This window comes from Aquila chrysaetos, unplaced genomic scaffold (assembly GCF_900496995.4).
Source record: "Aquila chrysaetos chrysaetos unplaced genomic scaffold, bAquChr1.4, whole genome shotgun sequence".
Classification (NCBI taxonomy): domain Eukaryota; kingdom Metazoa; phylum Chordata; class Aves; order Accipitriformes; family Accipitridae; genus Aquila; species Aquila chrysaetos.
The window spans coordinates 1-16,091 of record NW_024470432.1 but is presented as its reverse complement, the minus strand read 5'-3'; the positions used below and the strand labels follow the sequence as shown (position 1 = coordinate 16,091).

The 16,091-nt window shown below is 63.9% G+C and overlaps 3 protein-coding genes and 1 long non-coding RNA gene across 6 annotated transcripts; 1 reads left to right on the top strand and 3 right to left on the bottom strand.

Annotated features, from left to right (window-relative positions):
• Position 1: 1 nt before the first annotated feature.
• DLL3 (delta like canonical Notch ligand 3) lies at positions 2-2,106 on the bottom strand (the record flags this gene model as incomplete). The annotated part of the gene is made up of 5 exons (XM_041121992.1): positions 2,068-2,106; positions 1,549-1,654; positions 779-975; positions 620-678; positions 2-167 (listed from the first exon to the last, which is right to left on the bottom strand). Coding segments are annotated over exons 1-5 (567 nt in total), but the record flags the coding sequence as incomplete, so codon positions are not given.
• Positions 1,972-6,179, bottom strand: TIMM50 (translocase of inner mitochondrial membrane 50). The gene is made up of 11 exons (XM_030007167.2): positions 6,018-6,179; positions 5,068-5,224; positions 4,948-4,979; positions 4,216-4,237; positions 3,886-3,944; positions 3,296-3,415; positions 3,110-3,214; positions 2,902-3,000; positions 2,644-2,800; positions 2,453-2,559; positions 1,972-2,342 (listed from the first exon to the last, which is right to left on the bottom strand). The coding sequence occupies exons 1-11, from the start codon at positions 6,162-6,164 to the stop codon at positions 2,238-2,240; spliced, it is 1,110 nt and encodes a 369-aa protein (XP_029863027.1). The 5' UTR covers positions 6,165-6,179; the 3' UTR covers positions 1,972-2,237.
• A 466-nt stretch (positions 6,180-6,645) lies between these two features.
• Positions 6,646-15,335, bottom strand: SUPT5H (SPT5 homolog, DSIF elongation factor subunit). 3 transcript variants are annotated; one of them, XM_030007168.2, is made up of 30 exons: positions 14,762-15,335; positions 14,235-14,331; positions 14,000-14,162; positions 13,853-13,918; positions 13,395-13,406; positions 13,187-13,256; positions 13,029-13,097; positions 12,856-12,921; positions 12,715-12,745; positions 12,550-12,618; positions 12,204-12,455; positions 12,038-12,127; positions 11,882-11,952; positions 11,634-11,739; positions 11,390-11,483; positions 11,176-11,312; positions 10,907-11,062; positions 10,649-10,795; positions 10,421-10,567; positions 9,939-10,064; positions 9,750-9,834; positions 9,569-9,673; positions 9,354-9,456; positions 9,010-9,137; positions 8,491-8,596; positions 8,230-8,388; positions 7,579-7,747; positions 7,239-7,442; positions 7,053-7,148; positions 6,646-6,905 (listed from the first exon to the last, which is right to left on the bottom strand). In XM_030007168.2, exons 2-30 carry the CDS (start codon positions 14,313-14,315, stop codon positions 6,762-6,764), a joined length of 3,252 nt encoding a protein of 1,083 aa, XP_029863028.1. In that variant the 5' UTR covers positions 14,316-14,331; positions 14,762-15,335; the 3' UTR covers positions 6,646-6,761. The 3 variants fall into 3 exon arrangements, with proteins under 3 accessions (XP_029863028.1, XP_029863029.1, XP_029863031.1); XM_030007169.2 differs by lacking the exon at positions 14,762-15,335 and adding an exon at positions 14,742-14,760; XM_030007171.2 differs by lacking the exon at positions 13,395-13,406.
• LOC121233152 lies at positions 12,479-13,562 on the top strand. Its single transcript, XR_005931954.1, has 3 exons — positions 12,479-12,564; positions 13,159-13,273; positions 13,415-13,562. It is a non-coding gene; the product is annotated as an uncharacterized LOC121233152 (long non-coding RNA).
• Positions 15,336-16,091: the final 756 nt, after the last annotated feature.

Here is a 16,091-nt window from a genome sequence, read left to right as displayed (position 1 = left end):
AGCGGGTGCAGGGGGCACAGCGGGGAACACAACGGGGGCCACGGGCAGGGGGGCGGCAGCGCAGGCAGGTGCCAAAGTGCAGGCCCCCCCCCGTCCCCCCCCGCCAGGGACCCCCCGGGGAGAGGTGCTGCCGGGCCACCGCACGCCCCAAGAGCCGGCCCTGGGGCACCCGTCAGCACCCACAGACCCCCTGGGCACCCCCAAAGCCCCCCAGACCCCCCCCCCCCTTTGCCCCTCTAGCCCTCCCTCTCTGCCTCCCCCCCAACTGCCCCCCTCAATCCAAGGATTCCCATTCACCCCCCTCAAACACCCAGGGCTCCCCTTTGCCCCCCCAACCCCTAATTTGACCCCCAAAACCCTGCAGGCTGCTATCTGCCCCCCCGATCCTATTTGTCCCCCATTTACCCCTCAGGACCCCCATTTACCCCCCCCCCCAACAGTCTGGGCTCTCACAAGCCCCGCCTTATTCCCTATCCACCTCCTACGGGACCTCCACCCCCCCCCCCCCCAAATACGCAGGGCCCCTATTTTCCCCCCTAGGACCCCCATTTGCCCCCCCCCAGACCCCCATTTGCCCCCCCCCCCAAACCCCACGGGCTCCCCAAGTCTCCGCCACTCACCTCCAGAGCCTTTAGCCTCCTCCAGCCACCACGACTTGATGATGAGGGAGACAGTGCCCTGGGGGGGGGGGGAAATTGGGGGGGGGTCATTCCTAGGCCCTTGGGGGTCCTGGGACCATGGCGGGGGGTCAGACCTTGGGGGGGGGGTCAGTCCTCACCTGCCAGGGGAAGGTGAAAGGCAGGCGGAGGATGTGGGGGGGCCCCGGGGGAGCTGTGGATAACCCCCAGGCTGCAGCTGACCCCTCCAGGGGGCCGCAGGCAGAGACGGAAGACAAGGCGACAGGAGGGGGGACCCCCACATGGCCCCCCCCCGTGCCGACAGCACCCGCAGCTCCAGCACCCCAGCCGGCTGCACCTGCAGGTGGGCGTCAGCGACCCAAGAGCCCCCCCTCAGCACCCCAAAATACTCCTCAGGGGCACCCCAATACCCAAATATCCCCCCAAACACCCCCAGCATCCCAAAAGAGCCCTCTAGGCCCACCCTGACCCCCCAGAGCCCCCCCTCAGCACCCCAAAACACCCCTCAGACTCCCCAGTACCCAAATATCCACCCAAAATCCTCAAAATACCCCCAGCACTCCAAAATGGCTCCTTAGGACCCCCCCGATCCCCCCCAGCATCCCAAACCAGCTTCAAGGATCCCTGCCAACTCCCCAAGGACACCTCAAATTTCTCAGAGCCCCCCCAGCACTACAAACAGCCCACCCGGGATCCCCAAAATACCCCCTCCAATATCCCCAATACCCCCCCCCGCACCTCCCCCCCCCCCACCAGCACCCCCTGGGGACCACAAAGGGACACCTGAAGCACCCCAGCATCACCCTGATCCCTCTCCGGGGACCCCCCCTCAAAATTGCCAAGGGTCTCCACCAGCCCCTTAGACCCCCCCCAGGGCCCCCCCAGCCCCCTCCCGGGGGGGCAGGCTCACCGGTGGGGGCCAGACGAGGGCGAGGAGGGCAGCCAGCAGCAGCGCAGCCATGGCCGGCACCGGGGGGGCCGGATCCGGGCCCAGGGGTCCCGCCTGGTCCCAGGGCTCAGCGGGGTCTGAGCCCACCGCCCCCCTCCCCAAGACCCCTTTCTAGCGGCCAAGCCCCACCCCCTGTTTGCAGGCCACGCCCCTACATGGGATGCAGGGCCCCCCCCCCATCCCAAAAGGGGGATCCAGCTCCATAACCCCCCCCCAAAAGGGCCCAGATCTGGCCCCATTACCTGGATCCAGCCCCATAAACTGCCCCCCCAAAGAGCCTGGATCCAGCCCCACGCCCCCCCCCTCAAAGGGCCCGGATCTGACGCAGCACCAGGGAGGGGGGACCGCTCCATGCCCCCCCAAGCAGCACAGTGCACCCGCAGCTCCACGTCACCCTTTATTCATCCCCACTGGGGTCAAGCCCCCTCCAAAACCCTCCAACCCCCCCCAAAAGCGAGGCCACGCCCGGTCCCCCCCCACCGCCAGCCACGGGACGACCACCGGCGCCTCCGACTGCATCGTCCGGGTCTGGGTGACGCATCACCCCCTGCTACCACGGCGCTGGTGAATGGGGTGTCCCCCCCACCCCGCCTTGCACCGCTGACATCATGGCGACATCCTGCTGACATCACGGCACCGTCCTGATGACATCACTGCTGCTTGGAGCGTGGCCAGAGGCGGCCGGCCAGGGCACCCAGGAAAAGCCCCGTCGGCTTCTTGCCCTGCGCCAGCTCGGCCAGGCGCTGCTGCTCCTCCTGCGCCCCCGATTCGGGGCGAAAAACAGCCGTTACAGGCAATTAGGTGCTGCCGCCCCCCTGCCATGTCACGTCCGTCCCCCCCCCCCCCCCCCCCCGCACATCCCCACCTCCTCCAGCTGCGACCGGCGTCGTTTAAAAGCCGCCAGCGGATCCTCCTCCAGCGCGTAATTCTCCAGCACCGTCCGGACGTCCTCCACCCCGCTGAGGGCAATAGCTGCAGGGACAGACGGATGGGTTTGCAGAGGTGGGGAGGGTGTCAGGGAGGGGGTCGGGGACATTTAGGGATGTGTTTACTCACTTTTGAGGAAAGCGGTGAGGTCGTAGAGCGCGCGGTCGTCGGAGCTGCCGTCCCAGCGGGGCAGCGCCAGCCCGTTGTAGGGCTGTAGGCAGAAGGCTTCTCTCCGGCAATCCACCACCACCACCTTAGCCGGGTCTCTGTTAAGGCAGGAGATGTCCTGGGGCGGGGGGGAACAGAGAGGGTTGGCGGAGGGCAGGGGGGGGGGGTGGTGTCACTGAAGTGCCTGTCCCCCTCCCCTGCCCTCTCCGGCCCCACCACCTTGACGTGGTGCCCATCCATGTAGCGGGTGGCATCACGGAAGAGACGGTAGGAGATGAAGCCGTGGGGGTCCACGCTGTCAATGAGGGGGAAGGCGGTCTGTGGGGGGGTAACAGAGGGGGTGAGAGGGTGGGGGGCACCCCGTGGTGGCCCTGTCACCCCCTCGGGTGGCCATGCTCCCCCCCCCCCCCCCCCACTTCGCACTCACCATGCCGGTTTCAGAGGTGAAGACAACTATCTCGTAGAGGGGTGCAAGCTGCTGCAGGAAGCTCTCGATGCCCGGACGCTTTTTGAAGCGCCAGCCAGTGACGAGCTGGTTTGGGGGGGACAGGGAGGTGTCACCAGGGGAGGGTGGCAGGTGGGGGAGGCACAGGAAGGCTCGGGGGACACTCACCGACCACTCGGGGTGCAGCAGGACGTCAGTGAGCTCGATGACGAGGGTGTAGGGGGGCTGGTAGTAGGGTTCGCGCAGGGGGTCCGGCAGCAGCTTGGGGCTGGTGGGCTCGATGATCATCTGGGGGGAGTCAGCGGGAGGGATGGAGCCCCCACCCGAGCATGGGGATGAGCCACCGGCGTGGGGACAATGGTCCCCAAAAAGGGACAGGGTCCCCACACCGGCATGGGGGCAAGGGCTGGAGTGTGGGGATGAAGCGCCCCGGCAAATGGGGACAAAGCCCCCCCCCAAACTGAGGACAGGAGCCCCTGCCTAGCGACAAAGACCCCGAAGTGGGGACAAGGACCCCAAAACAGGGGAAAATGTCCCCCAGAATGGGGACAGAAGACTCCAAAACAGGGATGTGATTTCCCAGCACTAGGACAAGGTCCCCCAAAAGGGGATGGGGATCCAACATGTCCCCAAAATGGGGACGAAGCTCCCCAGGAGAATGAAAAAGCTCTCAGGACGGGGATGGCCACCCCTGATGCCATGAAGCCCCCCCCCCCCCCCAAAATGGCGGAACCCCCCCCAAACGGGTCCCCACACACCTGCCTGTAGTCCTTGAAGTACTTGTAGGTCCTGCGGAGCTGCTGGATGCCCACAGGGTCTGGAGAGCCAAGGCCAGTGCAGGTGAGGGTCACCTGGGGTCCCTGCTGTCCCCAAGTGGGGTGACAGTTCCCCCCCCCCGCCACCCTACCACTAGGATAAAGACCAAAACGCTCTAAAAAAAGACCCTTTTGGATAACAAAGGGGTGTTAAAAACATCGTAAAAGCCTCCAGCCGCAACACCGAGGTGTCAAACAGCCCTGAGGATGCAATGTGTCCCCCGCCCTGCAGTGGCTGTCAGCCCCCTGGGGATGTCTGGGGATGTCACTCACCGCCATCGAACTCATCGGGGATCTGTGGGGAGAAGAGGGAGGCGGAGGGTTAAGACGGGGCCGGTGAAAAGGATGTGGTGGCACCGGAGGGGCCATGTCACTGAGGGGGGAAGGGACACAGGAGGTGATAGGGATGGTGACAGGGACAATTCACAGGTAGGTGACGCCGTTTCCGTGCGGTTTCTTTCTATCGACTGATGTCCTCATCGCCCCACTGATGTCCCTGTCACCCCACTGGTGTCATTGTCACCTGTTCAATGCTCCCCCTGTCACCCCGTTTGATGTCCCCTGTCATCCCCTTCCGTCCCCCCCCCCCCCCCCGTTGGTCACCGGAGATGGGCAGGGGAAATTCGCACCTCTCCCTCCCCAGGGAGCCCCCTGTGCTGCACATCAAAACCCTCCTCATCACCTCCAAAATTCTCTAAAAAAGGGGTTTGCGGTGAGAAAAACGCCTCCCTGGGGTGTGACAAGGATTGTCGGTCCCTTTGGGGACATGCCACTCCCCTCAGGGACATGGGGCCCCGATGCCCCACCCAACACAAAGACCCCAAAATACGGGAAAACACCAGTGAAAGGGGACAGATGGGGGCACACGGGGAAGGAAGGGAGAGAGGGAAGGTGCTAACCCCCCACAATGTCCCTAAATGTCCCCAAAGGGCAGGGAGGGGACATCGGCGCAGCCCCCTGCCTAAAAAAAGGGGTCCGGGGAAACCGTCACTGAGCACCCCTCACCTTGGCACCGTGCTCGTCCACCGCGTTGCTGCCTGCAGGAGGGGGAGAGCGGAGGTGAGGGGGGGGGGCACGGTGGCACCGGCAGCGGGGGGGACACGTGGGGGGACGCCGGGGACTCACCGAAGATGTAGACGAGTGCCACGCCGGTGCCAGCACCCAGCAGCCCCGCCAGGCGCAGGGCTAACCGCCGGGCGGCCGCCATCCGCTCCCGCCGCCGCCGCTCTTCCTCCTCCTCCTCCTCTGGGCTGGGGGTGTGTCCCAGGGGTCCTTCTGCTGCCTGCAAGGTGGGGGGGACACAGGGGGATGGTGAGCCCTGGGGATGGCTGAGGGGCCTGGGGACACTCAGGGAGCCCCAGGGACAGTCAGGGACACTTAGGGACAGCTGGGGAGGTCCAAGGAGTATGGACATCCAGGGAGTCCCAGGGACAGTCAGGGATGCCCAGAGAGCCCCAGAGACCCTTGGGGACCCCCAGGGATGTCCAAGGATGGCCAGGGCCAGTCAGGGAGCCCCAGAGACACTCGGGGACACCTGTGGAGCCCTAGGGATGGCCAAAGATGACCGGGGACACCCAGGGAGCCCCAGGGACAGTCAGGGACAGCTGAGGAGCCTCCTGGGAACTTTGGAGATACTTGGGGACAGCCGGGAAGCTCTAGGGATGTCCAAGGATGACCGGGGGTGTCCAGGGAGCTCCAGGGACAGGCAGGGACACCCAGAGACACTTGGGGACACCTGTGGAGCCCTAAGGATGGCCAAAAATGACCGGGGACACCCAGAGACCCGCATTGAGCTCTGGGAATGGCCGAGAACAGCCAGGGACAGGCAGAGACCCCTAGGAACACCCAGGGATACTCACAGACCCCCAGAGGCTCCCGGGGACCCCTGGGGAAGGACAGGGGCGGCCGTGGAGCCCTGAGCCGGGAAGGGCCAGAGAGGCCCGGGGACGTGTGGGGACACCCGTGGAGCCCCCGTGACTCTCCCCTGCCCCGCGGGGCCCTCATCACCCCCTCAGACCCAGACCCAGGCCCAGGCCCGGCCCTGCCCGCCGGGCTCAGCCCCGTCGCGGCCCCACCTGGTGCCGCCGCAGCCGCTCCCGCAGCACCGCGTCGGTGCCGGCGGTGCCGCTGGCGGCCCGGCCCAGCGCGGCCCGGACCCGCCGGGCCCCTAGGGCAGCGCGGGCCCCGCAGGCCGCCACCGCCGCCGCCCGCCCCGCCGCCATCTTCCCCGCACCGCGCGCCCCACGACGCAGCCGCCGCGGCCAATCCCCTCCCCGTGCCGCCAGCCAATGAGCGGCGGCGGGGCGAGAGGAAGGGGCGGAGGCAAGGAGCGAAGTATGAGGGCTGACGGCCAATGGAGGCGGAGGGGAGGCCGGCGTCAGCAGAGCCAATGAGAGGAGGAGGTGGTCCCAGCGGAGGAGAACACGTGCGCGGCCGCCGCCGAGCCTGGCTCTATGGGGCGGGGGGGGGGGCCCGGTCCGACCCCCCCCCGGCCCCACGGGGGTCCCGGTTCAACCCCCTCCCCGCCCCACGGGGGGGTCGGTTTAACCCCCCCTTTCCCCAGCCCCATGGGGTACAGGGGCTCCGGTTCAACACCCCCCCATCCCTCCACAGCTCTATGGGGCAGGGGGTGCAGTTCCACCCCCCCACCCCGCCCCAGCCCTTTAGGGCTCCCCCCCACGGAGGGCAGCGCAGAAGAGGGGGTGCCGCACCCACAGGCATTTATTTGACACCTAAACCTTGCTACAATCAGCAGTACAGAGAAAGGGGAAAAAAAGGAGGAGGGTAGAAAGAAAACAGGGGGCAACGAGGGCAGGGGCTCAGGCCTCCAGCAGTTTGCCGAGGAAGCGGAGGTTGAGGATCTTGAGCTGCTCCTCCAAGTCCATGCGGACGATCCCGTCCTCCCCGTCGATGCTGAGCAGGATCCCGGTGGCTTCACGGTCCTCCCCCAGGATCACCTTTACCTGCGGGGGGAGGGGGGGGGAAATGGGGGAGAAAGGGGACCTTGGGGTGGTGGTGGGGGTCCCAGAGGGGATCTAGAAAGGTCCACAAGGGACCATGGGGTGGTGGGGGGCCGGGGCGGGGTTCCAGGAGGGGTGGGGGACCTCTACCTTGTTGCTCTTGGTGGGGGTGACAGGCTCCAGGTGCTCGCTGGAGATGCTCACCACCTTCTCGCTGTCCTTCAGGTAGACGGAGCACATCCCACCCTACGGGGACAAAGGGGGGAGGAGTCAGCATCACCATGTGTGTGTCCCCCAACCCCAAAACCACCCCCCAAACCCCCCCAGGGGTCTCACCGTGACGCTGCGGATGACACCGGTCTGTCCCACGGCCTGACTGTCCAGGTAGGTGTCACGGACCTTCACCTGGATGTCAGTGGTCACCCAGTCACTGGAGCTCTGCTCGATCCCCGATCCGGGGGTGTGGGGGTTGTACCCCCCCGGGGAGGGGGCCCCAGGGGTCATGGGGCTGTAGCCCACTGGGCTGGGGCTGGGGCTTGCCTGGGGGGAGAGAGGAGTCAGTGTTGGGGGGTGTAGGAGGACTATGAGGGGGGTTTGGGGGGGTGTAGGGAGGCTATGAGGGAGTTTAGGGGGGTTATGGGGGGCTACGAGGGGGTGTAGGGGGGCTGGGGGGTACCTGGTAGGCCATGGGTGATGGCGTGGGGTGGTAGCTGGCTGGCGAGTGGGTGTTCTGATAGCCCACGGGGCTGGGGGCCACTTGGTGGTAGCTCTGGGGGCTGGGGCTGGGCTGGTAGGAGCCCTGCGGCGACGGGACGGCGTACGGCGAGAACTGGTCCGTGTTGTACCTGGGCAAGGAGAGGAGAGGAGAGATGGCACCCCCAAGGCATGATTTGGGAGGGCTCCAGGGACAGGGTTTGAGGATTTGGGGTCCTCCAGGGCCAAGACTGCACCCTGGAGGTACACTTTTCCCCCCAGGGCCGAGATTTGGGGTTCTCCGGGGCCATAGTTCAGGGTCCCCCAGGAGCACAGTTGCCCCTTGGGGCTGCAGTTCAGGGTCCCCCAAAAGCAGTTTTCCCCCAGGGTCCTGGTTCAGAGTCCCCTGGGGCTGCAGTATCAGCCTGGGACTCTGATTCAGGGGCCATGGCCCCCCCACTAAACCAGTTTAGGGCCCCCCAGGAGTGGTTTTCCCCCCAGAACCAGTTTGGGGTCTCCCAGGAGCAGTTTCCCCCCAGGGCCGTGGTTTGGGGTCCACGAGGAGTCCAGCTTCCCCCCAGAGCAGTGGTTCGGTGTCCCCTGGGTCCTGCCGTGGGGTAGATGGAGCACTCACATGGCCGGCGTGCCGGGGGTCTGGGGGTTGTAGGGCTGGTTGACCTGGGGGGATGAGGGATCGGGGTAGCCAGGGGTCTGGGGGTTGGGGGTGCCCCCATAGCCCTGTGGTGAGGGTGTGGGCTCATCATCAAAGCCGTACTCGAAGTCCTCATCGGCCCTATGGGGGACAGACAGGCATCATTGTCACAGTGGGGCCATCCCAGTGGCCGGGGACCCCAAAATGGGGCCATCCCAGCAAGGGGGACCCCCCCGTACCCACCTGGAGGGTGTGTTGGGGTTGTTGGGGTCCCAGGCGCCGCTCTGGGCGGGCGTGCGGCTGCCGTCGTGCAGCGGCGTCTGCGAGCCGTAGTGCGGCGTGCGGCTGCCTGCGAGGGTCCCGCAGTGGCTCCGTCAGCCCCTGTGGCTGCAGGGCCCCCCCCCCGAGCCCCCCTTCTCTGTGTCCCTGGTCCTACTTCAGCCCCGTTACCTCCAGAAGATCACCCTGGGGTCTCCTCTGTGTCCCCCAAGGTCCCATCTCATCCTGGTCCATCCCCCTCCAAGCCAACCCCGAGTCCCCTCTGTGTCCCTGGGGTCCCCCCAGTCCCTGTCCCCTCCATCGCCATATCCCCCAAGGTCCCACTTAATCCTGGTGCATCCCCCCCAGGCCACCCCTAATCCCTATTCCCTCTATCTCCCTGTGTCCCCCAAGGTCCCATCTCCTGGTCCACCCCCCAAGCCGCCCCAAGGTCCCCCTAATCCCTGTCCCCTCCATCCCCTGACATCCCCCCGTGCCACTCACCGTCATGCAGGGGGGTCTGGGAGCCATACATGGGGGTGCGGGAGCCAGAGCCGTACATGGGGGTCTGGGAGCCATACATGGGGGTGCGCCCGTAGGCTGACGTCATCCCACCCGGGCGCCGCGAGCCCCTGCGGGGACACGCGGGTGTCAGGGGACGGGGACATGGTGCCGGGGGGGGGACACAGGGACCCCCTAAAAGAGCCCTGCTCATGTCTGCGGGTGTCATCCACCCCCAAGGGAGGTCCTGGCCCAAGTGTCGCCACCCCTGAGGACCACCCTGACCCGCTGGAGGGGGATCTCCAAGGGCTACCCTGACCCCGGTGTCCCTGTCCCCCCCAACTCACACGGTGGTCAGGCGCTGGCGGTCCACCGAGATGGTCTGGCAGGTGGAGTGTAGCTCCACGCGGGCTGTCGACTCCGTCGCGTCCTTCACCACCCCGATGTAGCCTGCGGGGCAGGATGGGGGGCTCAGGGTGGGGGTCCAGGCATCCCCGAGGCCCCCTTCCCTGCTTGGGGGGGGGACAAACGGCCGCCCAGCACCCCATCAGAAGGCACCCACCTTTGTAGGGTCCTTGGGAGATGCGCACCGTCTGCCCGATGAGGTCGTTATCCCGCCGCCCGCGGCCACGGCTCATGCCACCACCACCAAAACCACCGTGTTGGCCTGCAGGATTGAGATAGGGCTCGGGGGGGTCCTTGGGGACACCCCTGCAGCCTCCAGTACACCCTCCAACACTCACCAGCCCCGCTGGGGTGCATGGGGCTGCTGATACGGGGGCTCATGGGGGCGAAACCACCCACGGTGAAGTTCGTGACGTCCCGCGGCTGCAAGAGAGAGAAAACGGTGCCTGGAGAGGGCGGCAGCGGCAAAACCGGGGGGCTGCAGCCCTCCCTGGCAGTCCCTGGGCGTATTCCTGGTGCATCCCCACCTTGGAGCCCCCCGCCAGGACGAGGTGCCGGGTCTTGCAGACGAACATGCCGCCGTTTTCCACCAGCTTTTTGCAGTGCAGGAAGGCGAAGCCCCGGAAGAGGTGCCGGATCTCCCCCTCACGGCCCTGCCCCGGTAAAAGGCAGGGGTTAAACCCCGGTAAAAATGGGGGGGGGCAAGTCCCAGTGATGGGATCGTCCCCTCAGCAATAGGGAGGACCCAGGGGGATGCTAGGAGGGATCTGGTGTTCCCTTGGTGCCGGTAGGGATGCAGGGTGGTACTGGGAGGGACCCCAAATATACCGGGGACCTCTTCACAGTGCCAGGAGGGACCCAGCTCACCCCAGGGACGGTCCCCGAAAAGCAGGGACAGACCCAGAGCAGCTCCGGCAGGGACCCAAGAGCATCCCTGGGGGGTCCCAAAGCACCAGAAGGGGTCCATCACACCCCCAAGACCCCCCCCCCAAACCCTGTAAGCCCCTACCGAGTGAGGCCCGTCTATGACTTTGACAATGTCCTTGACGTGAATGTTGTTCTGCTCTGAGTCGAGGGCGACGGCGAAGCGGTTGTCCTTCTTCCTGGTGACGGCCTGGTGCCGCACCGTCACCACCTTCCCGTACATGTTCAGTACCTGCGGGGACAGGGAGAGGGTGGGAGAGGGGTGGCCAAAAATGGGGACCCCCCTGGGTGTCCCTGGGGAGCTGGGACTCACCTGGAAGGTCTCCCGCTCCAGGCGGACGATGACACCCACTGTTTGGGGGTCCAGCTGCACCAGCTCACCCCACTCGTGCTGACCCCCCACATCCACGCCAGACGCTGTCTCCGAGCAGAGCTGCAGGTCCCGTGGCAGAACCTTGAGCTGGTGGTGAGAAGCGTGAGACACAGCCATTTCCCATCTTCTTCCCCCCAAAACCCAGTCTGTTTCGCAGCAAGACACAGCGCCAAACTGGACTTTTCACCCCCCAAATACCTCGTGCATGGTGAGGTCAGAGAAGAGGATGACGAAGTTTTCCTCCACTCTCACGATCAGCCCTGTGTCGCCCTCGAAACGCCCCGCGATCACCTTGACGTGGTCGCCCATCTTGAAATACTTCCGCAGCTCCTGAGCTGGGAACTCCAGCATGTCCTGGGGGTGGAAGAGAAGGCTGTGGGCATGGTGAGAAGGGGCTGGGGGGGGTCCCAGGGTGGCCACAGCGGCCGCAGGAGGCACCCGGTGTTGCCCTCTTGGGACTCCCTGACCTTCAAGTCCTCATGTTTCGGCATGATGGTGATCTTGTTGCCGTCGACGCTGAGGATTTTGCCTTGCAGGTTGATCAGCTCACCCTCACACACCTCCACGTTGTCGCCGGGCTGGAAGTTGTGCTCTCGTTCCTTCCCTGGGGTGACAGTGGGGACAGTGAGTGGACGGTGCCATGGGGGGGATGGCAAGGGGACGGCAGTGGCACCCGCTTACCTGTGCTCTCTGTCACCACCTCCAGGTCGATGCCTTCGGGCTGGTCCTCGAACTTCTCCAGCTCCGACAGGGTGGGCTTCACCCCTTCCGTTATCTGCCAAGAGTGGAAACGGTGGCCAAAACCATCCCAGCTGCGGAGCCACTGGCCTCCCACCACCCCTTAGCGTTAGAAAGGAGGTGGTTTTGGGGGAAAACCGGCAGGTTTGGTGTTCAAACCCCAGCACGGTGGGGCAGTGGTGCTCACCACAGCCGACATGGCAAAGCTTTTGAAGAGGAATCCCTTGCGGCTGTAGCGGTTGCCTTCAAAGATGAGAAAGTCACCATCAGATGCCACATCACCTCCTAGGGACCTGGGACAAAACCAAAATCACCCCCCTTAGTGGGCAGAAGCCCCCCCCAGGGACAAAAGCCCTCCTTCGACGAGGGCAGCTCCCCTGGCAGGTGGTTTTTGGGCCATGTCTGATGTCCCCTGGTGGGGTGACGGTTGCCTACCGAATCTTCTCGGCATCGAAAAGCCGCTGCGGGGGTCGCTTGAACTTCTTCCTCTTGGCGAACCAGTCTTTCTGTGGGGCAGGGGGCAGTGGAGGGTGAACGAAGGGCAGCGACACGGCGGCAGTGCCAGCACCAGCGCGGCACAGGTCTGCTTACCAGGCTCATACGGGCTTTGATCCGGTCGAAGTCGATGCGAGGGATCATCTTGAGGGAAATCTGGTTCTGGCTGGGCTCCACGTAATCCACCTGGGGGGCACAAATGCAGGGTGAGCCGGGTGCGTGTCCCCCGCCATGGCGTCCCCCATCTCCTTCTGCTCCTCACCTGGGCGATGTCATCCTTGTAGATCCCTCTTTTGAGGCGCACCCAAGATTTGGGCTTGAGATTGGTGACCTCCTTCACCACTTTGAGGACGTCGGTCATCTCCTTGATGGGGACCATCTGCTGGTTCCAGTAGCCCATGCGCAGGTTGCCCACCCCCTCAATTGCCTGCTTGACATGCGTCTGCTTGTAGGCCTCCACGTAGATGTAACCCTTGACGTGCTCAGGGGCCACCACCGACTTGATCTGCAGGGGCTGGAGGACGAGGGAACGCACTGGGGACATGTTGGGGACACCGCGGCACTGTCACCCCGTCACCGGCTACAGCCTGGCTCCCCCGCGGCCTCACCGTGTCGGTGAACTGGTAAGCGATGAATTTCCGCATGAGAGCGATGGCCGTCGCGCGTTCCTCACCAATCTGGGGACGAAAATGATGTTTTAGGGTTGGAGATGCATGGCTCCCCCTGCCACCACACTGAGCTCCCCCCCCTGCACACCCCCCCCCCGAACCCACCTTGCATTTCACGGTCCAGAGGTTGGGGTCCCTGCGCAGGGGTGGAGAGCGAAACACCGTTTACGGAGTGTCTTGTCCCGATTTGCTCCTTTTTCCCCCCCAAACCACATGGCTTTCCCGCCTCTCCTCGGTGAGACTCACTTGACTCCTGGCAGCAGCTGTTGCTGCGTGATGTCATCCGAGAGCTCGTCAGAACCACCGTAAACGCTGAAAAAAGGGAAAATTATTAAAAAAAAAATAATAATTAAATGAGAGGCGGTGGGGAGAAAGGGGAGCTGCTCCCTGTCACGCTGGGGATGGGGATGGGGACTCACGTCTCTCCCACCGAGGACTTGGCATATTTCTTCATGTAATACTCGCCCAGCTCCTCCTCGCGCTGATCCCTGCGGAGATAAAAGGAGGGGGGGGAAGCGTCAGCTCAGCCCCCACCACCCTGCCGGACAGATGGACACATGGACAGAGCTGCCATCACCTCCAGAGGTTCTGCAGCCGCCGAGCACCAGAGCGATCCTCATCCAGCACCACGTTATCGATGTTGGAAGCTGTGAGGAAAAGGAAGGTCAGGATCTCGCCCCCGGGGGATGGCATGGGGGGGGTGGGCTGGGCTTGCTTGCTCGGCCCTGGAGTGGGGGGGACCCCAAGGAGAAATGGGGGGGGGCGGTGGGGTGATTTGGGCTTACCTTCAATCTCTTCTGCTCAGGAACAAGGAGTGGCGGTGGAGGATGGAGCAAATAATAGCAGCAAAACCACCCGCGGGTGAGGGGGGAACAAAGGGGAAGGAATCAAAATTCAGACGGCAGCACGGGGGGGGGGGGGGGAAGGGAGGGGGACATAAAAGCAAAAGAAACACCCAGGCGAGCGCAGATGAGATGTGCTGAGCAGACAGACATGGGGAGGGAGGGATGGATGGACAGCGGGAAGTGGGGAGACACGCCATCCCTCCCTCCCCCCTCAAGGGATGGGTTTTGGGGGGGAAAAAGGGGCTGGGAGGGGAGATAAGAGCCAGAGGGTAGGGGTTAGCCCCCAAAGAGCTGCACTTCCATCCACTTCCTCAGGCCTCCAGGGCAGGGAAGGGACCCGGGGGGGAGCCCCAAAGTCCCAGGGGGAGCCCCCAAAGCAGGATGGGGACACTCCTCACCTTTCTCCAGGATGTCCTCAGCCCCGTCCTCCCACTGGTCCTCGTCCTCGTACTCATCATCCACGTCTGGGGGGAATCAGGGCGGTGAGTGGGGCCAGGGGGGCAGCAGCAACACCCCACAACACCCCCGTGGTGCTCCCAGCTCACCGGCCTCATCCAAGATGAAGCCGCCATGGCGTGGCTTTTTAGCCGGCCGGTCGTCATCTTCCTCCTCTTCCTCCTCGTCGTACTCCTCTTCTTCCTCTTCCTCCTCCTCCTCCTCGGCCTCCTCCTTCTCACTGCCGGCCACGCTGGCGCGCTCCTCCTCAGCCTAGGGGGTTTGAGGGGGGTGAGGGAGGGCACCCACACGCACCCCCCCGCCAGCTGCAGCCTTCAGCCTCACCTCGTTCTCCTCCACCTCCTCAGCCTCGCTGCTGCGCTCGCTCTCGTCCTCTGAGAAGTTGCTGTCGTCGCTGTCTGACATAGCGGTGCTGGGGGGTCTGGGGGGGGGGGGGGGGGGGGGAGATGGGGGAGTCCCACGGGGACAAGCAGGGGGTCCGGGGGTGTCCCGGGAGTAGCTGGGGGGAGAGGCAGGGAGACGGGGGGAGTGTCCTGAGGGGCAGGCAGGGGGCTCTGTGGGTATGCTGCAAGGCCTGAGAGGTGGGCAGGAGAGTCCGGGGGTGTCCTGAGGTGGCCTGGGTGTGTTCCAGGGGGGTGAACAAACGGGTCTGGGCGTGTGAAATGGGGGTGTCCCGGCGTGGGACGGGATCCAGACGGGTACGACCCCCCCCCAGGGCAACCCCAAACCAGGGAACAGCCCTACCAGCAACCCCCACCAGGAGCCTGAACACCAGACCTGGGATTGACGGGTAGCTCCAGCGGGTCCCATCCCCCTTGGGGGGGGTCCCGCCGCCGCCACCACCTCCTTACCCCCGGAGGGAACGGCGGACTCGGCTCGACCTACTCTCCAGGTCCCGGTCCCGGTCCCGCTCCGCCGTCGGCTACGGTCCCGCCTCGACCCGGCCCGATCCCTGGTCCCGCCGCTGCCTCTCGCGAGAGCCGCCCCAGCGTCACGTGACGGGGAGGGCGGGGCCGGCCGTTGTCACGTGCCCTGATTGGCAGAGCGCGACAGCGGCGCGGAAGGGACAAAAGAGACGGCGCGAAGGCGGCGGGAGTAACGTCACCCGGTCGAGCCGTGACGTTGCCGTGCCACCACGGGGCAGCCGCTGAGCAGGGAAGTGACCCCACGGACGCCTGGGTCCTGCGTGAGGAGGGGGAAGAATCCCCCCACGCCCGGGTCCCCACCCCCCAGGGTCCCGCCATAGGCACGGAGGAGCCGGTATCAGAGAAAAACAGTTTTATTTACCAAAACCCAGGTGTTTTCCCCCCAAAACTGGGGGGGTCTGGCACCCCCACATCCCCTTCTTCCCAATTATGGTCCCTCTGCAAAGCTCAGCACCCCAACACCCAGCACCGGGACCCCCATATCCATGCTCAGACCCCCACGCTGTTACTGATTTGTCATTGATTTATTATTAGAATTAATTATATTTAATTTTAATATTTTAGCAAAATCATATGTATGTTGTATTTTATACATTTAACCACCAACCAGTGTCTGCTGTGAAATCCCCTGTATAGCCCCGTACCAAGGCCGGAGAAATTGGCTAAAATCATCTAGTAGGAACATTTAGAACTTAGATAACAAGATAAAGAAATTAAAATCTGATTATAAAAGAGTTTGGTTTGACTAAAAAGTAGAAAATTGTGAAGCATAAGTATGGGAGTGTTAAGTTTGAAATGTAGCCTTAGGAACTTAGGAGCTTAGAAAATGTATAATGTGTAACCGTAAGTATTGTTCAAAATCATTTAACCACAGAAGTTTTGACAAAGATTGGTAGTCTTGTAGTGTTTGTTTTGAAAACTAAGGAAACCGTTATGGACACCAGTTTGCTGCTTGGAGACACCTGAGAGGTCAGAAACGGACGAGTGAGGAAGACTATGAAAGACCACCAGAGGACTCCTGAGGAACCACCAGAGACCTTCAGTGCGCCTGCGTAAAGGACATTTACATATGCTAATGATTTCCCGGAAGTCTAATGAATATGTATAACTTTCTTGGAAATCTATAGGAATATGCATCAATAAGTCCTAATATAAGGTGTATTGTTTTGGTGACAGGTTGTGCGTGGTGGGTTTCTTGAGAGGACTCGGCCTCGCGCCACCCGGGCGTCATCCAGAAGGTCTGCTACTACACTCA

Bases quoted from the DNA above. Each gene is read 5' to 3' on its own strand.
- TIMM50 (XM_030007167.2), bottom strand. From the start codon at position 6,164: ATGGCGGCGGGGCGGGCGGCGGCGGTGGCGGCCTGCGGGGCCCGCGCT. The intron at 3,416-3,885 runs GTGTGTGGGGAC...GACTCCCCCCAG, and splicing joins ACTTCAAGGACTACAGGCAG to ATGATCATCGAGCCCACCAG. The intron at 2,560-2,643 runs GTGAGTAAACAC...CTGTCCCTGCAG, and splicing joins CCTCACCGCTTTCCTCAAAA to CTATTGCCCTCAGCGGGGTG.
- SUPT5H (XM_030007168.2), bottom strand. From the start codon at position 14,315: ATGTCAGACAGCGACGACAGCAACTTCTCAGAGGACGAGAGCGAGCGC. The intron at 12,619-12,714 runs GTGGGTTCGGGG...TTTCGTCCCCAG, and splicing joins TCTGGACCGTGAAATGCAAG to ATTGGTGAGGAACGCGCGAC. The intron at 12,128-12,203 runs GTGAGGAGCAGA...TGTGCCCCCCAG, and splicing joins ACAAGGATGACATCGCCCAG to GTGGATTACGTGGAGCCCAG.